Source organism: Dipodomys spectabilis, unplaced genomic scaffold (genome assembly GCF_019054845.1).
Source record: "Dipodomys spectabilis isolate Male_0828 unplaced genomic scaffold, ASM1905484v1 ptg000240l, whole genome shotgun sequence".
Taxonomy (NCBI): Eukaryota; Metazoa; Chordata; class Mammalia; order Rodentia; family Heteromyidae; genus Dipodomys; species Dipodomys spectabilis.
This window is the reverse complement of record NW_024870917.1, coordinates 2,239,385-2,262,077: the sequence shown is the minus strand read 5'-3', so window position 1 is coordinate 2,262,077 and position 22,693 is coordinate 2,239,385. Positions and strand designations below refer to the sequence as shown.

The 22,693-nt window shown below is 46.7% G+C and overlaps 1 protein-coding gene across 1 annotated transcript in view; it reads right to left on the bottom strand.

Moving 5' to 3' along the window:
- The window catches only part of Dok5 (docking protein 5), a 111,065-nt gene extending 97,436 nt beyond the window's left edge, over positions 1–13,629 (bottom strand). The window contains exon 1 of the mRNA XM_042699256.1: positions 13,517–13,629. Within this exon, the coding sequence (XP_042555190.1) occupies positions 13,517–13,582 (66 nt within the window). The 5' untranslated portion in view covers positions 13,583–13,629. The remainder of the gene's footprint in view (positions 1–13,516) is intronic.
- Positions 13,630–22,693: the final 9,064 nt, after the last annotated feature.

The window sequence follows — 22,693 nt, the reverse complement described above, 5'->3', positions numbered from 1 at the left end:
TCTTGGAAACAGAGACAACCAGACACCGGACCAACCAATGCCTGATCGTGAGCTTCTTGCCTCCAGACCTGTGAGAAACAAATATCTGTTCCGTACAGAGTTCCCTATCTGCAGTACTTTGTTATTGCAGAATAAAGCAGTGCTCTCCACCAACACCTTAATTTTAAGAATATGTACTTCAATTATAAGAGTTTGGATATTGATCATCAAAGAGCAAAGTACCCATTTGTTTTCCAAATGTAAGACTATCTGAATTGACATTTTAAGCTGACAGAAATTACAGTCTAGGAAGTGCATGAAGCGATTTCTAGCATTCATGCTCTTGTTTGTTAAGAGCCCAGTAAGTGCCTGGTGGTGTGGTTGGCTCAGAAGTCTGGAAAAGCAACAGCTAGGCCTCCAGCTTCAGAATCTGCTTTCCAGAGAAACCTACAGGCTGCAGAATGCTCTTACTTGTTTTCAAAACATCCCTAAGAGATGGAAACACCATTTCACTGACACAACTGGAACTAGGCGATGTTGACATCTTCAAATTAAAGCAATGCAGCAAGATACACAGGAAGCTCTGCCTGCTGCCACCTCCCATGGGGGTTTATGCTCAACTCTGGAGTTTACAGCTCGAAAATATGGTTTCTGAGAGGCCCTTGCAGAAGTCACGGAACCTCACACAGCCTTAGTTTCCCCGTCAGTACAACAGAATCAAACCAATGAATGTCAAATCTCCTTGTACTATCAATGTTAAATTTATGCCCTATCTTTTGTCTTTTCTCTGAGCTCAAGATGTGAATTGATATTATTCTTTTAGTTTGCCACGCCTGAAACCCTCATTGTGTGCCTCTATCTGGCAAACATCAGTAAGAAACTTTTTTTTCAAATTTTTTATTGTGATTAAGTGGTAGTAAGAAACTTTTTAAAGTAATGTTTATATTGCCTTTTTACCAACTAATAAATATACCAATAGCTTCTCAGTTTAAACCTCTAAAAAGATAAAATTTTTTAAAAAACTGCTGTTTCTAACTTTATATACTTGATGCCTACAAATCAAGAATAAAACTTCTCAAGAATGCATGACCTTAGCTTGAAAGAAGTTGACCTATTCTTTGAGCTAATATTGGACCAATTAGTCTAACAAAAGGATTGGAGCCGGGCGCTGGTGGCTCACGCCTGTAATCCTAGCTACTCAGGAGGCTGAGATCTGAGGATCGCGGTTCAAAGCCAGCCCGGGCAGGAGAGACCGTGAGACTCCTATCTCCAATAAAAACCACCAGAAAACCGGAAGTGGCGCTGTAGCTCAAGTGGTAGAGCGCTCGCCTTGAGCTGAAGAGCTGAGGGACAGCGCCCAGGCCCAGAGTTCAAGCCCCACAACCGACAAAAAAAAAAAAAAAAAAAAAAGGATTGGAATATTTTTCCTCTTTGAAATATTCAACTTCATCTGTCTCTGAAAACTAAGCTTCAAAATTAAAGACTAACAAAATATTTGATCTCTCACTCTCTCTCTCTCTCTCTCTCTCTCTCTCTCTCACACACACACACACACACACACACACACACACACTTGATCCCCTGCCTATATCTCTAAAATGAATTCAATTTCAGACACTTATTTCTGTATGATAAAGAACCTGTTCAGTCCTTGGTATAAAATTGTAAGCTCATTAAGGGATAGCCCGGAAGTTTGGGAAATACAGTCACCCAGTAAATCCACAGTGGTGAGCAGGAAAATAATATCAAATTGTCTCCTCTTGATGATGAGACTACTCAATGGTCAAATGTCCCCGTCAGGATGAAAGTGGAATTGAATCCACTGACAAAAGCCTTTTTTCTCCCTCTGGCTATGACAAGTACAGCCAAAATTCTCTTTTTTATGCCAGCATAAACAGAAATTCAGGAAGAACTGCATATAAATCACATACGTATTTGTGTTCCTTCCTCCCAGAGTTGATCCTGAATTATTTACCCCATCCAGGCTCACTGTCATGAGCTGGTGAAAGTATTCCCTCCTTTCACTCAATTGATGGCTCCATTGAAGAGACTGGGATGTTTGATAATACATGAAACAAACCATTGCGTTTCCATCTTCTGAAAATTAAACACTCCCTTTAATGTACAGAGCACTAGGTCAAATACATCAAGAAAATGAGGTTGGGGCAGAATCAGGTCAGAAGCTTGTAAGTTCTCCAGATGTCTCTTCCGGGTATTGGGCTAAAAGCTGTAGCTGTTGGGGCCGCTAGACACAGTGGTTTACAGCTGTGGTGCTGGCTACTCAGAAAGCAAGGCCTGGGAGGATCATGGGTCAGAGCTAGCTCATGTGAAAAGTTAGCAAGACCTCATCTCAATAACCAAGTGGTGGTATAAAACCTGCAATCCAAGCTACTCTGAAGGCATAGGCAAGAGAATCGAGATCCAATGAGATCAGGATCCCATAAGACTCAGAAAAATGTCAGGCAGAAAAGGGTGAGAGTGTGGATCAAGAAGTAAAGCTGTCTGTGTAGCAAGTGTGAGGTCACTGTTTAGTTCCAGTTCTGGTTCAGCTCTAGTTGCAGTCCAGGAGCTAGAGTTTTTAGACCCCAAGCCAGGTCTAGTCACTCATCCCTCTATACCATGTGAACAGTAAACAGACAAGGTGAAGGGCAGTCAACTTCTGGGTTCAGACATGAGCTTTAGGTTTAAATAAACAAATAGTTATGTGGCCATTTTAGGAGACATGGCAGACAGGGAAATACTGTATCAAGGTCCACGTGAAATGCAGAGATGATGCAAATGTAAACAAGAGGCCCAAAGGAAATGCACAAAGGATCAACCCCAGAAATGCACCAGACAGAGTGCAGATGTAAAAACTACTACTCTCAAGAAGTTCCCACTGGTTTTCAAACCATATGTGCCAAAGAAGACTGCCTGCCAATAGGGCTCACCAAAGGGGAGACGGCCAGTTTACAAAAGCCCCACTGGCCCCATAAACGCCCACTTCCATTCCCGTACCCATGCCCCAGCCACGCCGTACAACTACCTTCCTTATACCAGGGTCCTGAGGAAACAGCTTCTCCTGTGCTCTCTCAGTACATTCTTTTACTAACCCCTGCGGTCAGTAAAATCCACTGGGGCAGGTACAGTCAAAAGATATACATACACAATTCCTTCACAAGGGTGGCCTGGTTGGCCATCGGCTCTGTCCTGGTCCTCAGAGAGTTCTGGAAATGCTGTCATCACCGTGGTCAATGCACAGGAGCAATCTGCCCCCACGAGAGCAGTGCTGGAGGTGAAACCTCATCATCACAGACAATGCCCTCACTGGGGGCAGCGGTCTCTCCTGCAAGGTTCTGCTGTTCCTCATGGGAGAGAGTCTTGCTCCTTTGTCATAAGGAAGTTATTGATCAGCTCCACCCTTCCCAGACTCCAAGGTGGCTGCACTAGAACCAGGGCAGATGCAAAAATGGAAGCTGGAATCCCAAGCTTTGTTCTGCTGTGAATGAATTCACGGGCACAAAGTGAGCAGCGAATGCTTTCCAGCGAAAGCAGTTAGGGACCTGTTACAGGAGAGGGTAGTTTTCTCTTCGTTTATCTTTTTTTATTTTTCATCATGGCAACAATAAAAGTTGCCATGCCTTATTTGGAGCCTGATACAAATCATAACAAATTTAGAGGCGAGGGGGGGAATATCCCAAGGTTTCTCTGCCGTTTTCCATCCAGGGAGCCCAACCTGGGCCTGCACACGGCACTCTGTGGCCCTGACCATGAGCGTCACATCCCTCCTGGGCCTCTGGGGTGGAGGTGGCCAGGTGGGGAGGGTCTGCTTCACAGTGGGAGCTGAGGAGTGAGCAGAGCACTGCTGTGCTCCGGTCACAGCAGATGGCCAGCCCCGGGACAGGGCTGCAAATCAAGCCTCCTCATTCTAGACAGGTTTCTCTCCTTCTCTCCTCCACATGTTTGGCCTGCCCACCAGGGACTGCAGTTTAGGTGCTGCCAAAGGGAAAAATAATAATAATGACACTTTAAAAAACAAAACAGCAGACACCAGATTGCACCAAAAGCATGAGAACGTCTTGGAAAGAATGAACATGCAAGCCCATTCTGTGATAGGCTTTCTTGTGTGGGTCATCATTTAATACCAGAAGGTGATTTCAGGTTTTCACTCACTTAAATATTGATTGACCATCTACTATACACACATGTACTGGGAGAAGTACTCACTGCAAAATAAATTTTTTTTTTAGTCTTATGCATCAATGTGAGAGTCCCATTGTGGGAGGCTGGGGGAACGAACAGCATGCCCAGCAATCTGTTCTAAGAGCTGGCAGGAAAGAAAGATGGATTCAAATCCACTAAGCCCCCTCCAAGGAACAGCCTCTACCCACGGAATGACACTCCCAAATCATTACACTTCACCTCAAAATTCATGGTAAAATAACAAGACGATTTGGAGCCCTTGTTAGTGAAAAATAAAACTCACCCTCAGAAAGTGGTTCTTTTGCAATGTAGCTAAAATATCTGCTTATAGGAGGACTCATGTTGCCAGAGGTCTGAAAATGTACAGGAATTCTTATGGGTTTTGAAAGCAAATTGGTTTGTTTGAGTTAATATATGAGATGCTAAAGCTCACCTGCCAAGTTTAATCACTGTCCTGAATGGTGAGCCCTGAATTCAGTTCAAATGTTGAATTCAATAGCAGCTGTTTTTATCTGTATCAGCCCCTTCATAAGACACACCCTTTTCTCTTTGTTAGCCACTGAAGTATTCATGGTACACCTGAATGAGGGGGAAGAAGAGCAACAGGCTTGGGCAGGTATGAAATAAGTTTGGGCAACTTTGGGGTCAGAGGGGATAAGTACCCATATAGTAGTAAAAGCAGAAAGGACTGTACTGGGTAGATGTCAAGTTTTATCCCTGAGTACTCAATTTTTAAGAGGTTGCTTTAAAAATGAGATTGTCACAGAAGTGGAGAGACAGAAGGTGAACAAATGTAGCAGTGGTGCTCACTAGACACTACGTTGAAAATGAACGTAATACAACTTGTGGATGGGGATGGGCGGGAAAAAGTGGAAGAGAGCAAAGGAAGGCAGTGACACTGTCCAAAAAGAAATGTGCCCGATGCCAGACTTGTGGAACAATAACCCCTTTGTAACAACATTTTAAAAAAAATACTTAATAAGAAAAAAGAAGCTATACTCCCAGAAAGATTACAAATAATTATAAACACTGTTCTAAAAGTTATCTTGAAAGGCAAAAGAACTAAAATAGTTAAACAAAAGAAGAAACTGGAAAGAATTTATTTTCCCATGTTAAGACTTATTGCATAGCTATACACATAAAGACAAACTAAGACACACAGCTTCCCAGGTGCGGGCATCTAGAACAATGGAACAGAACAGAGGACCCAAGGGGCACATGGAAATACACTCCGTGAAAACAGACTCTTCAGCAGATGGTGATGCAACACGTGGGCATTTATAGGCAAATAAAATAAGCCTTGACCTCAAATGTACACCTTGCATAAAAATATAATTCAAATGGATGATGGATTTAACGGCAATAGATAAACTCGAGAACTTACAGGAGGGGACAATATCTTTGGGATCTTGCTCCAAAGCTCATCAGAAGCAAGATACAAAAACTGAACCTCTTGGTGAACTAGACTTGAACAAAATTCAAGATTTTTGCTCTGTGACAGACTATGTTCAGAGAATGAAAAAGGCAGAAAGGTAAACTGCAAAAGGCTCTGAAAATTAGTTAAAAGACAACCCACACATTTTACAGAAAAGAATATGAGAGCAAATGCGAACATGAAAAGACACTTGGCATCACTAGCCACTCAGAGATGCACATTTAAAACCACAATGAAGCCCAATACCTGTGGCTCACATCTGTCATCCTAGCTACTCAGGAGGCTGAGATCTGAGGATCACAGTTCCATGCCGGCCTGGACAGGAAAGTCCATGAGATTCCTATCTCCAAGTAACCACCAGAAAATCAGAAGTGGTGCTGTGGCTCAAGTGGTAGAGTGCTAGCCTTGAGTGAAAAAGGCCAGGAACAGTGCCCAGGCCCTTAGTTCAAACCCCTCGACTGACAATAATAATAATAATTAAAAATAAGAAAATAAAACCACAATGAGATATCAGGACACACCTGCAGAAATGGTTCACAACCAAACGGGCAACTACCATACAAGCCAGTATCTGCACTACTGGACATTTATCCACAGTTATGAAACTTAAGAGTCACACCAAAACCTGCTTACAAATACTTACACCAGTCTTATTCATAAACCATAGTACCAGACATCCTACAACAGGACTATTCAACAGGAAATGGATCGACAACCTCCTAAATGACTCTCCACAGAATTATCTTAAGGGGGAAAAAAAGCCAGTCTCTCAAAGATTACCAAATGTTTGGTTCTATTTATGTGATGTTCTGGGAAGGATAATTCTTGGTTTGGGGTCTGTGCTCTGTCCCTGACCTTTTCTGCTCAACACTAGTGCTCTACCTCTTTGAACCACAGCTCCGCTTCCAGCTTTCAGATGATTAAGTGGTATAAGAGTCTCATGGATTTTTCTGCCTGGGCTGACTTTGAACTGCAATCCTCAGTTCCCAGGCTCCTGAGCAGCTAGGATTACAGGTGTGAGTCACTAGAGCCTGGCTGAAGTACAGACAAGTTCATGTGGTCAGGAAGTTGGGGGGCACAACAAAGGGACACCCAAAAGATCTTGTGTGGAGAAATGTCAGCTTCTCAATGTCAGCATCTGAAAGACTGGGGAAACTGAGTAGATGGGAGGGAATCTCTCACCATTTGAGTGTCTTACCACTGCATGTGAACTTGGAATTATCTGAAAATCTGATATTAAGAGAATGAAACAGTAATTCTTTGAGGGGTCTGGGGGTGGGGGCATGTGGGCAGGCGAAGTCCAGGCCCGAAGGACTGTACTGCATCCTTTCAGAGATGCCACATTCCCATCCCTGGAGCTTGGCTGGAAACTCACTTCCAGAGCATAGAATGCACAGCTAGTGTTCACATCCTCTGAGACACGTATGGGGGACTGGCAAGGCGGGGAGGAGGCTTAGAACTGCCTGGCCCTCGGCACTCTAGAAAGGAGCTATCTTAATTCCACCATTGGCATATATCTTGTGGCATTTCAAAAACTCACAACTTCATTACGAATTTCACAGGAATGCCAAAAAAAAGGCAGCATTATCTCTTCCTGATTTGGAATCCCCAAAGGTTTGATTTCCACCGGACCACCTCCTAGGGTAGAGGAAAATTAAGTGTACGTGCGCACTCTGCCCTTCCTCATCCCACAAATAGGGCCTAGAGATACAGCTTTCCTCTTCAGTAACTGGCCTGTCACTCAGCCTAGCCCACCCTTCACTCTTGTGAAGACAGCAAACACCTGTAAACACCCAAGATCAAGTTTCTTGAGAACATGACTACATCTGCCTTATTCAAAGGCTTAAGGCTAGCAGGCACTCAATCAATGTTTCATGAGTGATAATTAAAAAATAAATAAATACTGACCCCCCCAAATACATCTCGAATAAGATTGATTTTTTTTAATATCAAAGGAAAATGATCCCTCACAAAAATTATAAAGCTGACTAAAAAGAATATATTTCTAGTCATTTAAGGAATATGACTCTTAAAAAATACATTGCCAATCCCTCTGTACAATACCTAAATAACAAAAAAATTATATTAAAAAATGCCTTGCCAGATGTGAGGATATCATCGCATCGGTAATTTGGTTTATGTCTACACACAAAGCCACTAAATTGGCCATCCATGGCTCAAATCAAATTGGAGGGAAATGAGTGGTAATTAAATGCTGAATTTATGTATAATAAATATCATCCACAAGGACAAAGGGTGAAGAAAAGTGAGTGGTCATCTGAGAAGTTCTTCTGGACATAGAAACCACCACATAAGTGAACCTGAGTCAAATGGAGAGAAGGTCTTCAACTACATGTGTGTACATGTGCTGAGCTATAAACTTCTCTACTGGCAAAGTCAGCTCAAACCCTCTGGGCCTTCAAGAGGAAAAGAGGCCCTTCACAAATCACAGAGTGGTGTGTGTGTGTGTGTGTGTGTGTGTGTGTGTGTGTGCGCGCACGCATGCGTGTGTGTGTGTGTGTGTGTGTGTGTGTGTGTGTACAAAGACATATGTTGACCCTATTCTATTTCTATGATGGCCATCTCAGGATTGTGTCATATTACAATGAGTACTTTGTCATGATATCCAAAAAAAAATGCTGATTGCTAGGAACACAACTCAGGTGGTAGAGCATTTGCCTAGCAAGCACAAAGCCCAAGGCCCTGAGTTTAAATCTCAGTATGAAACACATACAAAAACAAAGATCCCCAAGCATTGCAAAACCTCAAATGAAATATTAAAACTTCTCTGGCACATCAGGCCAAGTGAAACAGGAGAATGAGTGGGGTTAGGAAATATTTCTTTCTCCAGCATAGCCTTTAATTAAGCATTTTTCAAATTCATTCTCTTCCACCCAACAAAAAAGGTCCCCAAGTTAAGAAAAATGCCTTCTGGACCAAGTGAGTTCACCCAAGTTGAAGTGCTGCTTCTCCTTTTAGCCAGTGCTATGATTTATGTGAGGAGTGTTAAAAAAAAAAAAAAGTCTTATAAAGGTGAATGTTTCTTCTATACTTAGCATCAATAGCGGGCAGGCTTTGTCCTTATTTGTCCTTCGTACATAAATTGCTTCATGGATAGTAAGTTTGTTTTCCTAACTAAATAGCAATTTCAGAAATGATTGCTATAGAAGTCATGAAAATAATATCTACCTAAGTGTCATCATCTCCAACAGCACGAGAGCGAGTCAGAGCAGAGCAATAATAAATATTAATTGGGTTTTGATTGTGTTGAGCCCCTGACAATGATCATGTATGAAGTAAGCCTTAAGAGTCTTCCTATTTTTATAGGAGACTGCGGCTGATAAATATTTATAAGCTCAAGAAGTCACATGGCAGAGATGGGGTAAGCATTTTTAATTCAGTCTTCAATCAGAAACCACGCTCCTAAGCACCACCCAGCAGTAGAGTACTATCTGTGTGTCTCTCGGTATCTGTGTCTCTCTGTCTCTGTCTGTCTCTCTGTCTTTCACCTCCCTCCCCTTCTCTCCATAAATCTTCATCTGTGCCAGGCACTGCTGTAGGCACTAATATACATTTATGAAGAAAAGAGGAAACAACATCAGCACTCGTGAGACTCACACTCTATGCAATAAACAGGCAGTCGATAAAGTATGCCGACTAACAGGTGAAGGGTTGTTGAGTCAAGAGGGGAAAGTCTAGGGGCGTAGAGAAGAGAAAGTTAAAAAAAAATAAGAGTGATCTGAAAGGTGTCTGTGAGGAAAGACCATAGGAAGATGGGGGGAGGGGGATAACTGGGGAAGCAGCAGGCCAAGCAGAGAGGGAAGGAGAGGGAGAAGCTGCCGAGGTCACTGGAGGTCCAGCAGCCATAGGACAAAACCTGCCCTGCTGCTGCAATGGGAGTGGACTGTAGGAAGGAAGGAAGAGTGCAGACAGGAAGACACGTAAAGAGGAGCTTACAATGAGGGGTCCTGGGTTGGTCCAGGGAAGTAGCAGTGGATGGTGACAAGAGTGAGACCCTAGACTTATTACAAAGAGCAGGCACACACGGCCTCCTGACCTCGACTATACACCTCTCCCCCCCTCCCCCTTCTCTCTTTCTCATAAACAAGTAGAGAAGAGACAATCAAAGGTTTAGAAGCAGGTTGCGACCTCTGTGAGAAATCCACACGGAAATGTGGGGTCGATGGGATTTTAAATGGATTTCCAGTGATCTAAGTTGATCGTTCTTGGCAGATAGGTTCAGAGCATGGCTACTGAAAGGCAAAAAAAAAATGAAGAATTATATACTCAAAAGGAAAACCAATCTGAGACATTAAGCAGCAAGGCTTGTACTGTGGACCGCCCTGAGCAATGGCTGACTGGAAAATCTTCTCCTATGCAAGAAATGAAAGTGAAGGATGAAGACTGTTCATACCATCTCTCTAAATATCACACTCGGCAGGCTAATGACCTGCAAATCATCTATCTATCACCACTCATCTATGAAGAAATTTCAGTGTCTTTGGAAATTGGATAATTATACATAGCAGCTTCCCTCCATCTCCATCCACCCCCTGAATAGTAACATCAACGTTCCCAAACAAATATTGTACCCAAGGCACAGCGGGAGATCTCCATGCATCAAGGCAGATTAAGCTGGAAAAGGCAGAGCTTCAGATACTCAGAATTAAATGAGCTGAATTTCATTAAGCTTTAGGATGTTTCCAGAAAAAAATATATATGTATATATATAATATTACATACTATATAAAGAGATAGTGATGAATGGATAATATATAATATGATATATATGATATATAATATACCAAACATATATATAAATCATATATATGATTGCTTATCACAAAGTTGGGGTCCCACCTAAAGGTGCACATTTATCCACAGCTCGTTTGATTGGAGATGATCTCAGAATACTTCCTGTGACTTTAAAAAGCTACATCATTATATAAAACATAAGTATATGTATCTTCTGTAAGCACTGCATCCAGAGAGGTATGGAAAGCCAGAACTCTATAAACATCTGTGCTCTCTTCAGAGGTGTTCACTATAAAGAAATGAAATGAGAGACGTTTTTACCTCGATGAAAACATTACACGGTGTATATACACGTATTATAACACAGTACTCCATAGATAGGGGCAACTGTGTGTTTTATGTACTCACTGAAATAAATTTAAATAATTATAAAATAGCATGCCTTAGACAGAAAGATAGAGATCCATAGCCTTTATAACTTTCCCCAAGTGCTAACTCATCTTTAATTACACAGAAGAAAATACAAGCAGAATCAATGTTGTATTCTTCCATTTCATGTTCACCGGTATTCATTATCTTATTGAATGCTCCCTTCAACTAAACACTGTATAGACCAGCAAACTGAGGTCAATAAAGGTTAAGGGTTAGGGTTAAGGGTTAGGACTAAGGAGTAATGCAAGCAAGCAGAACTTGTCTTCATCTCTTTTTTCCCCCTAACCTGAGATAGCATTCCTTCACAGGACAGCTGCTTACCACAAAATGCTGTTTTCTTGTTTAATTATAAACCCTCTCCTACATAGTTATAACCCACAGATGGTTGTCTGGATTCCATTAATGAAACCACTCTCACATTAGTTCCTAAAAAGGGTGACGAAAGGCAAGGCCAGACATTCACTGTATGGTTCTTCACACATACCAACATGCACTTATTGTGCATCTACTCTGCGCCAGGCATTCAGCCCTTCCTTTCCATGAGATTTACACAAGTGCCCAGAATATGCCTGGTGCATGCTGTTCTGGGCTATGTCAGCCTAGAGCAACACCACCTACGTTCTTAACAGAGTACCTTGCACTAGTACTTCCAGCTCCACCAAAACTTCTGGCTGGTATTGCATTCCCACACCTCTGTGGTTGTCTTCTGTGTAAAATCACACCACAAGAACATTTAAAATATCAACAACTGATAAACATCAATGCTAGCAAATAGACCAGCTTCATCTGATCACTTTTCTGAAACCTTTTCTTTCTATGAGCAATAACTTTCTATGAGCATAACTTCATCCTTCTTTCTTTAAATGTCTGTGTACGAATGCCAGCATATGCATAAGACGACATCGTGTCAATTACAATAATATAGGGGAAAATAATCTCAATTACGATGAACTCAAAAGCCACAGTGACCAGTGCCGTCAAATAAATTACCATGTGTCACAATTTGGCATCAACGCTGATCCTCATGAATAATTCATATTTCCGCATTAATAATGCATACCATCTTCCTGTTGGAATGCTGTCGAACACAGAAGGAAAGCCTATTACCAATTCCTTCCATTGACTTGATGGAGTAAGTGTAAAATTGGAATGCAGGTCTTTCAGGCCCCTTTTAGAACAGGAATGCACAGCCAGCCAGCAGGGTAATGGCAAACCCAGAGAGCCTCACTATTTGCTCCTGGGTAAATACTCCAGAAACGACTGCTTTGCTGGGGAGAACGTTTGCAAAGTAGACCAGGGACTCAATGAGATGTGCATTAAGCTGACTGAGATTGGCTAGCTCTGTTACATTTTGTTTTATTTTTACGGTCACACACACGTGCTAAGCCATTGTAACCTGTCTGGTTGGAGGTGGGGAGGGGGGAGCAAAAAATAAAAATAAAAAAGCAAGCAAGCAAGCAAGAAAATAAAAAGACCAAACAAATCCAGCAAGAGTTTTTATGATAGGATGGAAGATTATGTTTTCCTCCCACCAGACATTCCTTCCTGGTTCGATTTACGATGGTGACACTTTTTTTTATCCATTTTCAGTTAAAAAAAAAAATTATCTGGCACGTAAGAAGCAAAGTCCAAAGGCTAAACAGAAGAAAGCTGCCCAGGGCACGTATGGGCAGGAGAGATGCTCAGTATCCTGGGCTCCGCGGCGGGGGGGGGGGGGGGGGGGGGGGGAGGGAATTCTACCTCATCAATGACACCATTATTTCAGACTTTGCTAAGCAAACTTTCCCAGCCCCACCGCCATCCCTCACCATCTCACCCCAAAGCAAACCATCCATCAGAACCACACGTGAGGCCAGGAGAGATGCGGCCCGTCTGCGAGGGAAGGCAGAAAGTGTCCCCGGCCTCCCCTCCCCCGACCCCCTCCCCCGGGCTGGAGAATGCCTTGGGCCTCACTTCAGCCCGGGAGGGGCGCTGAGCGCTGCGGTCCTCGGGGTCCCCTCCGTCCAGTGCAAGGAAGGTGAGCCACTCGGTGTCCACATCGGTCCCTGGGGCCCCTGAGCTTCCCGCGCGCATCCGCTCATCCATCGCTCATCCACCGCTCATTCATTCGCTCGTTCATTCTTTCATTCACGTAGCTCACACGGGAGACGCACTCTCCGGACGCCGGGTGCCGTGTTCCACACTGGACGAGCTCCCGGGTGGACTCGGGTGTGGATGACGGAAACCCATCACCCCGGGATGGAGGCGGAGGCAGCCACCCAGAGGCCGGGCCACCCAGAGGCCGCTGCCCGCCCGCCCCTGGGACGGAGCCCAGTGCCCGGAACCCGAGGAGACCTTTCCGCTGGCAGAAGCTTCTTCCTGGGGTCTGGTGCCCGGCGGGGCCGCCATGCAACCCCTGGAAAAGTGAAGTGGGCGGCGGGGGGACCTGGGGAACCGGCCCCGCGCCCTAGACCCCGCGCCCCAGCCTCCTGCGCCCTGGCCCCCCGCGCCCCGGCCCCCCGCGCCCCAGCCCCCCGCGCTCCACACCCCGCGCCCCGGCTCCGCGCCCCGAGCCACCGGGAAATAGTCCCTCCGAGTGGATGGGGGCTAGTGGCCCCCCCCCGGGAAGCCCGGTCCCCAGGAGATGGAGACGGGCGCGGGGCTCCCCGCCGGGGGCTCCTGGGGACTGGGACCAGGGGCCGCGGGCACCCCGGGGACCTCGCCTCCCTCCCGGGGCTCCGGCTCGGTACTCACCCCCAGCCGCCGGCTCCGGATCCTCACGTACCCCTGCTTCACGATGTCGTTGAAATTGGAGGCCATCCCGGACGGCCGCGACCCCGGCCCGAGCGCGCGCCCTGCGGCCCGGGGAGCGGAGGCTGCGGGCGGGCTCCGGGGGCGCCGGGGCGCGCGGGGCTGCGAGGGGGAGGGTGGGGAGGGAGAAAGTGGCGGCGGCGGCGCGGCGCGGGGCTCGGCTCCCACACCCGCTACGGGGCGCGCATCCCTTCCCCGGCACCCCCCGAACCCCGAAAGTGGGCGGCCGGCGGCGCGCAGCCACTTTGGGGCAGCGAGGCTGGGGCGCCGCCGCCGTCAGCTGACTCCACGCCCGGCGGCCGGGAGGAGGCGCGGCCTCCGGCGACTGAGGAGGGGGGACGGGAGGAGGAGACGGGGAGGGAGGCGGAGGAGGGACGGGAGGGGCCCGGGAGGAGGGGCCAAGGGGGATCTGGCACCGCCCATTCCTCCCCCCACTCGGGTGAGCAGACAGCCGAGGGCGGGCGGATGGGCTCCCTCCCCTCCCTGAACCCCGCCCCGCTTCCTCTTCCCACCGCGTCCGGAGCCCCCAACCCCTACATCTCACTGACCCGTGGCTTACTTGGGGGAAATTCACTCTTTTCCAGCCCCCCACTTCTCTAACCCCTTCCCCAGAATGCGAATGTGGGGCGCATGTCCCCAGAAGCAGGGGTGTCGTGCTTTGCTCTGACCTTGGCATGGGGGGGGGGGGGGGCCGGGCACGGCCGGAACCGGACCTTGCTGGGTTTCCCTGGCACCCAGGCCTCTTCCCTATCAAGTTTCCCACAGGCGAGCCCGGTGAACCCCTGAGAGGAATGGAGATGGGCACCAGGCGCCAGACTGCACCCTGACCCTCTGGCACCAGTAAACTCCCCGCCCCGGGGAGCTCCTCTGTGCACACCCCCAGCCCCTGCTTCCACCCCATAGCCTGGCGCCTGAGCTCAGAGCCACCCCCCCCCCCCATCCTAGAAACATGCCTCTGATGCGAAGATGGAAAGGAATGAGACTGGGTGATCACCAGCTCCCGTGCCCTTCCTGAAGCACACATTTCACAGGGCACAGGGGCTGGGCATTGCTGTGGGTAAACTGAGTCAAGGTCTAGCGTCCAGGTCCTGCAGGAAGTACAGCTCCGAAGAGTGAAGACCTTGAGAACTAACTGTCCACCATCTCCCGTCTGACCACGCCAGAACCCTGAAGGGGTGTGTGTGTGTGTGTGCATGTGCACGCGCGTGTGTTCATGTGCATGCGCGTGCGTGTGTGTGCCAGCTCTGCTCCCGTACACTGCCCTAGGCCTCTTGTGGAAGAGCCAGTGTCAGAAGGGAATGGTTACTCGTTTGTCTCCAAGGAAGATCTGATCTTTTGTGATGTCCCCAGAAGCAAAGAGGATTCAGAAGGTAGACCCTGCGTGGTCCGCAGCGACCTTTGTTCCAGGCTAGAGAGAAGATTTGTCTCCGTAGTGGATTGCCTGTGACACTCTAGAAAGCCTGCCAACAACAAGATGATCTGAGTTTTGCCTTTCTCAATGGGAATATTCATTTTAGTCACTCTGGTTTGACGGTTGTTAGTCAAAAAAGAAAAGCACCCAAGAATGTGTCATAGGAGAACCGAGACTAAATTGAGACGCTCAGAAAGCAAACATCTGAACAGAACTTGCTCTGCTGTATTGTAAACCACCTGCTCTGTCTTTGTGGTGCTCTCCTAGGAGATGATACTGTAAATTTAATTTTTTCACCCCGGAGAAGAGGAAATGGCAAAGCCATTTGGCGAGTTCTTCTTAGAGGGTTAAAATTTTTAAAAATTAAACAAAGTTCCATCTCAGTTATCATCTATCCAATTATTTGCACACCAGATCTACAGAATTATAGAAACAAAGAATGAAGAAAAGAAGTCATCGAGAACATGAAGGCACAATAACAGAAACAGGAACAACTTCCATAGGTAATTAAACACAACAACTTCCATAGGTAATTAAACTAGATGTGAGAAAAATAGAATAGAAAGTATAAAACTGACTTCAAACTAACATATTTTTTGTTTTTCCATTGCAAGAGTGAATCCAGTATATGGTGTTTTTGGTTTAGTAAGTTCAAACCAATATGGAAAATGTGCAACTGCATGCTATTCGCAGGACGGCCACTTACACTTCTCCAAATTATGTAGTGCACAATGGAACAACCAAGCTTAAGTGCACAAGCTATAGAATACACTACTGTGAGAGACGTGGAGTCCCGTGCAAATTAGCCTTTCTGGAAATAAATCTGAAACAATTTTTTAAAATCATTTCCTAGTTTACTTCAACGTAGATCATTTAGGATGTCTTGTATACCTTTCTGCTTGTTTCTTCAGCTTCCGGGTGACTGTCCAGAACACATAGACCAATCAGAAGCAAGCGCTAAAGGGAAGCAGACCAAATCCTTATGACCCTGTCTGCTACCCCTTCATCCAGGGCCCCAGGGATATGGCGTTGTTAGAGCAGAAGTGAAGCTTCCATGACAGATCCCATAATGCAGGGACTCAAGTTACCCCAAAACTTACTTATTTCGTATGTGACAAAGCAGGCTGGGAAACTCATCCTGGACAGCTAAGAAGCTCAGACCCCAGAAACCAGGTTCTGGGATCAACCCCAGCTCCTCAGGACACAGCTGCCCTCCCCCAAGCAAGTTGCTGCCCTCCCTCCAGAGAGTGGGAAGAGGACTTGGAGGGAAAGCAGCCTTGTGAGGAACTGGATCCAGTCATCTCTCCTACATCCCACAGGCTCATATTTTTGCCACACCTACCTCCAAGGAGCCCAGAGAAGGTAGTCTCTTCTGATAGCTAGTTGTGTGTTATCATGACAAATGCAATGTAAAGGTAGGAATGATTTATTTGGGCTCATTTCAGAGGTTTCAATCCGTGGCCTGTTGGATTCATTCTTTCTGTGCTGGGCCGAGGTAGAGTGTCATGGTGGGAAGGTACATACATCAAGGTAAAGCTGCTCATCTCCTGCTGCTCACAGGAAGCAGAGACAGACAGAAAAGAGGGGGCCCAAACCAAGATACAGCCTCCAAGAACACCTGCTTTCTCCAGAGAGGCCTCATTTCTGAAAATTTCCTCCATCCCCCACCATTGCCATAAACCTATGAATCCATCAGTGGGTTAACCCACAAATGAGGAGGTCCAACAACCATCTCTCAGCAATGGAGTCCACCTGCGGTGGGCCAAGCCTTCAATACAGGAGCCTTTTAGGAAATAGTTCATCCCCAACACGTTGAGGGCAGGGTTTCATCTTTGCAGGATCATGAACTGACAAGGGTCTCAGGTGAGGTAACCTTTCTACTATACCACTGCCACCCATGCCTGCTTAATTACTCCAAGGACTTTGCTTCTCCTTTTAAACCACCCTTGCCTGTGTGGTTTAGTCACCAAAATACTGACAGAGTCCCGTCTGTGGACTGCGACCGGAAGCTCCAAAAGTCCCAACTAGACTTGACCCAAGAAAACTCCAAAAAACGTCTGTGGCGGAGCCCCGCCGAGCTACAATGATGCTGAACTCAGAGCTGCCGCGAGGGCTTCCCACGGCCTCCAGCCACTTGTTGCTTGGTGTTGTGTTATGTGGGCCTGTTAATTGGGAGTTATAGAAGATACACTCCCCAGCACTGGAACTGGGGGGTATAAGTGAGAGAACGGGGCATGAAATTTAAGGAAGCTGTCCCTGTCAGGGCTGTGTGAATGCCAAAGAAGGTCCATGTGTGTGATCCTGAGAATGCGTGCTTCCTTAAATCATGCACTTGCCTCGTGCCAGCCCTGTGCCTGATGCTGGCCTTCTTAGAGAATCTGGAGAGTGGGCTCATCTCCTTTATGAGGTTCTCATTGGTGGGATACCAAATTAGGTTGTGCACTAAAATAGAGCCCCTTCACCGAAGCACAGCAGAGCCTTAAATGAACACAAGCGTAAGTTGGTCTACCACATTCAAGGTAGGAACTCACTCTAGATCAAATGTATAAGCACCTCTTTCCCTGCCCTCTGCATTCCAGGAAGTCACTATCACCAACAGTATTTTATTACTCTTGAACGGCTCGGGATGAGAAATGGTGTGTAGCATTCCAGAGGCTTTGGCATTTCTTCCAGGGTGATTGGGCTCCCCAAGCACTGTCAGAGGAGTGTTGTCTTGTCACCAAGTGCCACAGAGCACCTAAGACAGAGGCTGACGTGGCACCTCTCCAGTATCCTTACCAAAAATAACTTGGACGTTCCCCCAGGCCAGCTCTTCTCACAGGAGCAGATGCAGCCCTTCCTTTGGCAAGCTATGGGATGTGATTGGACTATCCCCAAGGAGGGGGTGGGTGCTCTGCACTGAGTCTTCCCCTGGGGCAAGCTCTTACCCTGGTAAACACCGAGTAGCACAGATCAGGTGTGACAACGAGAACGCTGCTTCTCTGGTTCACTTCTCTGGTCCACCCCTTCCTCCGTGTTTCCAAGTCCATGCCGTGGTCATGGATTATCCAGAGCATGCTTTCACCCCCACCCAGATACATGAGGTTTCATTCCCGCACAAAACGTAGATAGAGCAGTAGATGAGAGAGGAAAAAATAAGTAAATAAGCAATAGGTTACAGATGGTTATGTAAAGGAAAGTTGCATTGCACTGTGTGGTAGCAAGGAGCTGCTTGAGCTGCGAGAGGGGTGAGCAAGATGTCCGGTAGGAGGTCACCTCTCAGCTAACATAGGAAAGAAAGATGAGACGCAGCTATGGGAACTGTCTGGGCAGGCACATTCCAGCAAGAGAGGTTCTAGCTCCAGACAGAGGGCGTCCAACGGCTCCAATGCAGGGCAGAGCAGAGCGGGGCAAGTTCAAGGAGCTGTTGGCAGGCTGGGTACCATTGAGCTCACAGAGGCTGAGTGACTGTGACTGCAGCCTCATCCTGCAGGCCGCAGCTAGGACATGTGCAAAGGCAGGAAATCTTCATGTATTCTTTTATTAAAAGAAAGGAGATAATGAAGGGACATCTGTATAGATAGACATATACATGTGTGTAATACATATGTACATCAATATGTATATACATAGATACATGCAAAAGTATATGTGTCTATATACATATATTATTTTTAATCAGGAAATTAAGGAACTAAACTAGAAATGGTAACATTCTATAAAATTCCACTTTTTATTTTTTTGTCAGTCATGGGTCTTGAACTCTGGGCCTGGGCGCTGTCCCTCAGCTCTTCAGCTCAAGGCCAGCACTCTTCCACTTGAACCACAGCACCACTTCGGTTTTCTGGTAATGAACTGGAGATAAGTTGCTCACAGACTTTCCTGCCTGGGCTGGCTGGCCGGAAACTGTGATCCTCAGATCTCAACCTCCTGAGTAACTAGGATTACAGGCATGAGCCACCAACACCCAGCTAAAATTCCACTTCTGCAGTTCTGTTAAACCAAAGGCCTTAGGAAAAAGACAATGAGAACTGTGAGGAGAAAGTAAATGCATACCCTACAGAGCACAGCTCACACTAGCTGTGGAAAAGTTAAAACCTTCCATAGTTATGTACCCCACTCCTTAATTCCAACTCTATAAATACATCCTGAGGAATGAATAATGCGTTATAAGGAGGCGTGCTCAGCTAGGTGTGGTGGCATGCGTCTGTCAAGGCAGCATCTGGGAGGCAGGGCAAGAAGACCATTCGTAAGTATGCAGGGCATGGTTTAATCGTGACCCCAACAGCCCAAGGACTAGGGCTAGCACCAGGCAGAGTGGAGCTTACTGAGTTTACAGAGGTCCTAGGGTTTTATGGTTCAGTTTTGTTTCTTTGTTTTGTTTTGTTTTAGTGCTCTGTGCAGAGTAGTTTGAATGAACTTCAGCCCACCCGCTCCTGTCTTGCCTCAGGAGCTGGTATGCTACAGGTTGCCAGGTAGAAACAATGCTTGTTCCTTGTTTGCTTCTGTAACTTGATTACAGTCACCTGCTGGGTGCTCCTGCTGTTCCCTTCTGGATCAGATTACACTGATCTGTTGCCCAGGGCTAGGTCAGGTTGTCTGCCCTTGAAGGAAGTCCTCTTCAGAGGCTTCTGTCTAAGGACTGACAGCCCCTGTTGGCCCCTCCCCCTCAGAGCTGCCTCCTCACGCACAGTGAGCTTATTTCGAAGGCGGCCGCCAGGGGGCAGTTGGCCCTGCCAGGACTCCTCTTCAGACTTGGGAAAAGGGACTGGTGCCTATGCCTGTGTCCTGGGCACTTAAAACGATTTCCTGTCTCCAGGAAGGGAAGACCGCCTCTCTGCTCAGAAACAGTCCTTCTTTCATGTGGTCTTTAGGCCACAAGCACGCGATCAACCTGCAGACAACCTGGCTCTGACTCCTCTTTGTGGCAATCTCGCACCGATGGCCCAGCACCCACCTTGCTTTAGAATGTTCTCTGAATGGTTTCCAATCCCAGCCCTCCATGGCTCGGCTAAAATGAAGTCAACAGGAGGAGCCACATTCGCCATTCTGTCACAACCATGAGAACAAGGGGAAAGCGCCTGTTTGTTCATGGGGCAAGCGTTCCTTGGGCTACAGTTTGAACCAGCCATGCTAGGCACAGAAGAGCTGACAGAGTGGATGGAAAGGGACCAGACTCTGTGTCCTCCGGGAGTGGGCCGTCACTTGAGTGAGAGAGAACTCTGAACAGAATGAGACTGACAGTGCACAATTATTGCTGGAGGTGTAGCCCATGATTCCTTGCAAGGTAGAACAAGGAGACAAGAGTGCACCTCTCTGGAAGGCGGGAGATGGAGAGGGGGAGACGTGAACAAGCTGAGGCAAGACGAGAAGGTTCTGTCAGCTAGCCAAGGGGGAGCATGACACACACAACCTGCCGGCCCAGAGGGCAGAGGTGCAGCAAGAGCAGAAGGAAGCGTAGAGACAGGAGCTGGAAGAGCAGGAAGACAGTGGTGGGTGAGGAGTCCAGAGAGGATAAAAGAGTGTCTTGTTCATCCATCTAAAAGGGGTTCGTTATCTGTCAGGTAAACTCCCATTTTTGGTTCTCTGAAATAATGTGTTTTTGTATAGAACAACCAACAGGCTGAATGAGGCTTCCCTGGATGTTAGCAGTGATTCCTTTTGATGGTCAGAAGTGGAGGTGTTTATTTTCTCCAGTGTGTCTTTTTAGAAAAGGAGTTCCCAGAGCCATGTGGTAAGCATAAGAGCGGCTGTTTCTTTCTTCAGAGGTGAGTCTCCCATCTTGAGTTCCATCTCAAAAGCCACCACACACCTCTAGTAGACATGCTAGAGCACAAGCAAGACTCTTGCCATCAGCCCGTCTCCCCCAGACGGGTCCCAGCTTCTTTCTGATGACAAGGGCCCTGCTTTCTGTAGGTCACTGCAAAACCAACTCAGAAAAAGATCTAGATCAGTGCAGAAGAAAGAGACCAGGGAGACATAACTAGATAACAAAGGCTTGGCTGCCGACAGAACCCTTTTTTCAATATGGAGCATTACCCGATAGTTGCAGGAAAAGACTAGAAAGTGGAGTCACAGAGCTTCTTGGAGCTACTCCTTTTTTCACAGCCATTCATGGCTCCCTGCCCTATAACCAGATTTGGGAAACAGAGATAAATGGGACCAGCAGCCCTTCTGTGACAGTCTGCGGAGGTCCCTGGATAAACGCATCAGGAGCACAAATGCACCAAGATCCTCCATTGTGAGGGCTCTGCCAATGTTTGTTAGTTAATCCTCACAGCACCTTTCAGGCCTTGCAGTGCCACCCACATTTCACAGGACGGGGGGAACCTGGATCTGAAACTGAAAGACTTGCGGAAAGCTGCAGAGTCGGCTTCAGTATTACGTTAGCCACAAGCAGCCTTGAAACCCAAAGACCAAACATCCCTACTCTACTATAGGAATATCACTATGGGTTGTACAGCCATTCTGCAACTTCTCGGAATCGAAATCAATAGACTTGAAAATCAGCCTCTGTCAGGCGCCCGTGGTTCATGTCTGTCATCCTAGCTACTCAGGAAGCTGAGTTCTGAGGATCGCAGTTCTAAGCCAGCCAGGGCAGGAAAGTCTGTGAGACTCTTATCTCCAATTAACCACTAGAAAACTGGAAGTGGTGCAGTGGCTCAAGTGGTAGAGCGCTAGCCTTGAGCTGAAGAGCTGAGGGATAGCGCTCAGGCCCAGAGAGTTCAAGCCCCATGACTGACAAAAGAAAAGAAAAGAAATTAACCTTCATGAAAACAAGAGGTAACACTTTGTTATTCTTTGTTCTTCATCTTTTGTTTTTGTTTTTTGTTTGTTGTTGTTTGTTTGTTTTGCCTGTCATGGGCTTGAACTCAGGGCCTGGGCACTGTCTCTGAGCTTCTTTGGCTCAAGGCTAGTGCTCTACCACTTGAGCAACAGCACCACTTCAGGCTTTTTTTTGTGTATGTGGTACTGAGGAATCCAATCCCAGGGCTTCATGCATGCTAGGCAAGTGCTCTACCACTGAGCCACCTTCCCAGCCCTTTGCTCTACCTTTTTATTCCCATGCTTTGGAGTATCATCCATGTCAATGTATTATTTCAATACTGATCGTTCCATAGCTATGACAAATATGCCAAATAATGAGCCTGCAATGAAAAGATTGTGGTTTGGCTCTCAGTTTCAGAGGTTCTAGTCCATGATCAACTGCTCCACTGCTTTGGGTCTGAGGTGGGGCACAGCAGCATGGTGGAAATGGGAAGAGAAAGCTCTAGGGAGGAGCAAGAGAGCTAGAAATGGTGAGGATTTTATAATCTCTTTTGAGGGCATGATCTCAGTGACTTGGAGATCTCCAAAGAGGGGCTAGGAAGAGTAGTATATGCCTGTAATCCCAGCTAGAGAGGCCAGCTCCAAGCAAATGTGACAGACAGAACCTACCTGAGAATCAAACTAAGGGGGAAAAAGAGGTTCAAGTGGTAGAGCACCTGCTTAGTAACTACAGGGCCCTGAATTCAAATCCCCCAAACAGCCAAAGGTAAAAAGATAAACAGTATAAAGGAAGAAGAGGGAAAGGTAGAAATGAAGAGAAGAGAGGAGGATAAGGAGGAGAGGAGAGGAGAGGGGAGGAGAGGAGGGAGGGGAGGGGAGGGAAGGAGAGGAGACCAAATATATCCTAATACTGCCAGGATGGACAGCTACTACCCTGCAATTATAAAGGCCTTGAGTTCAAA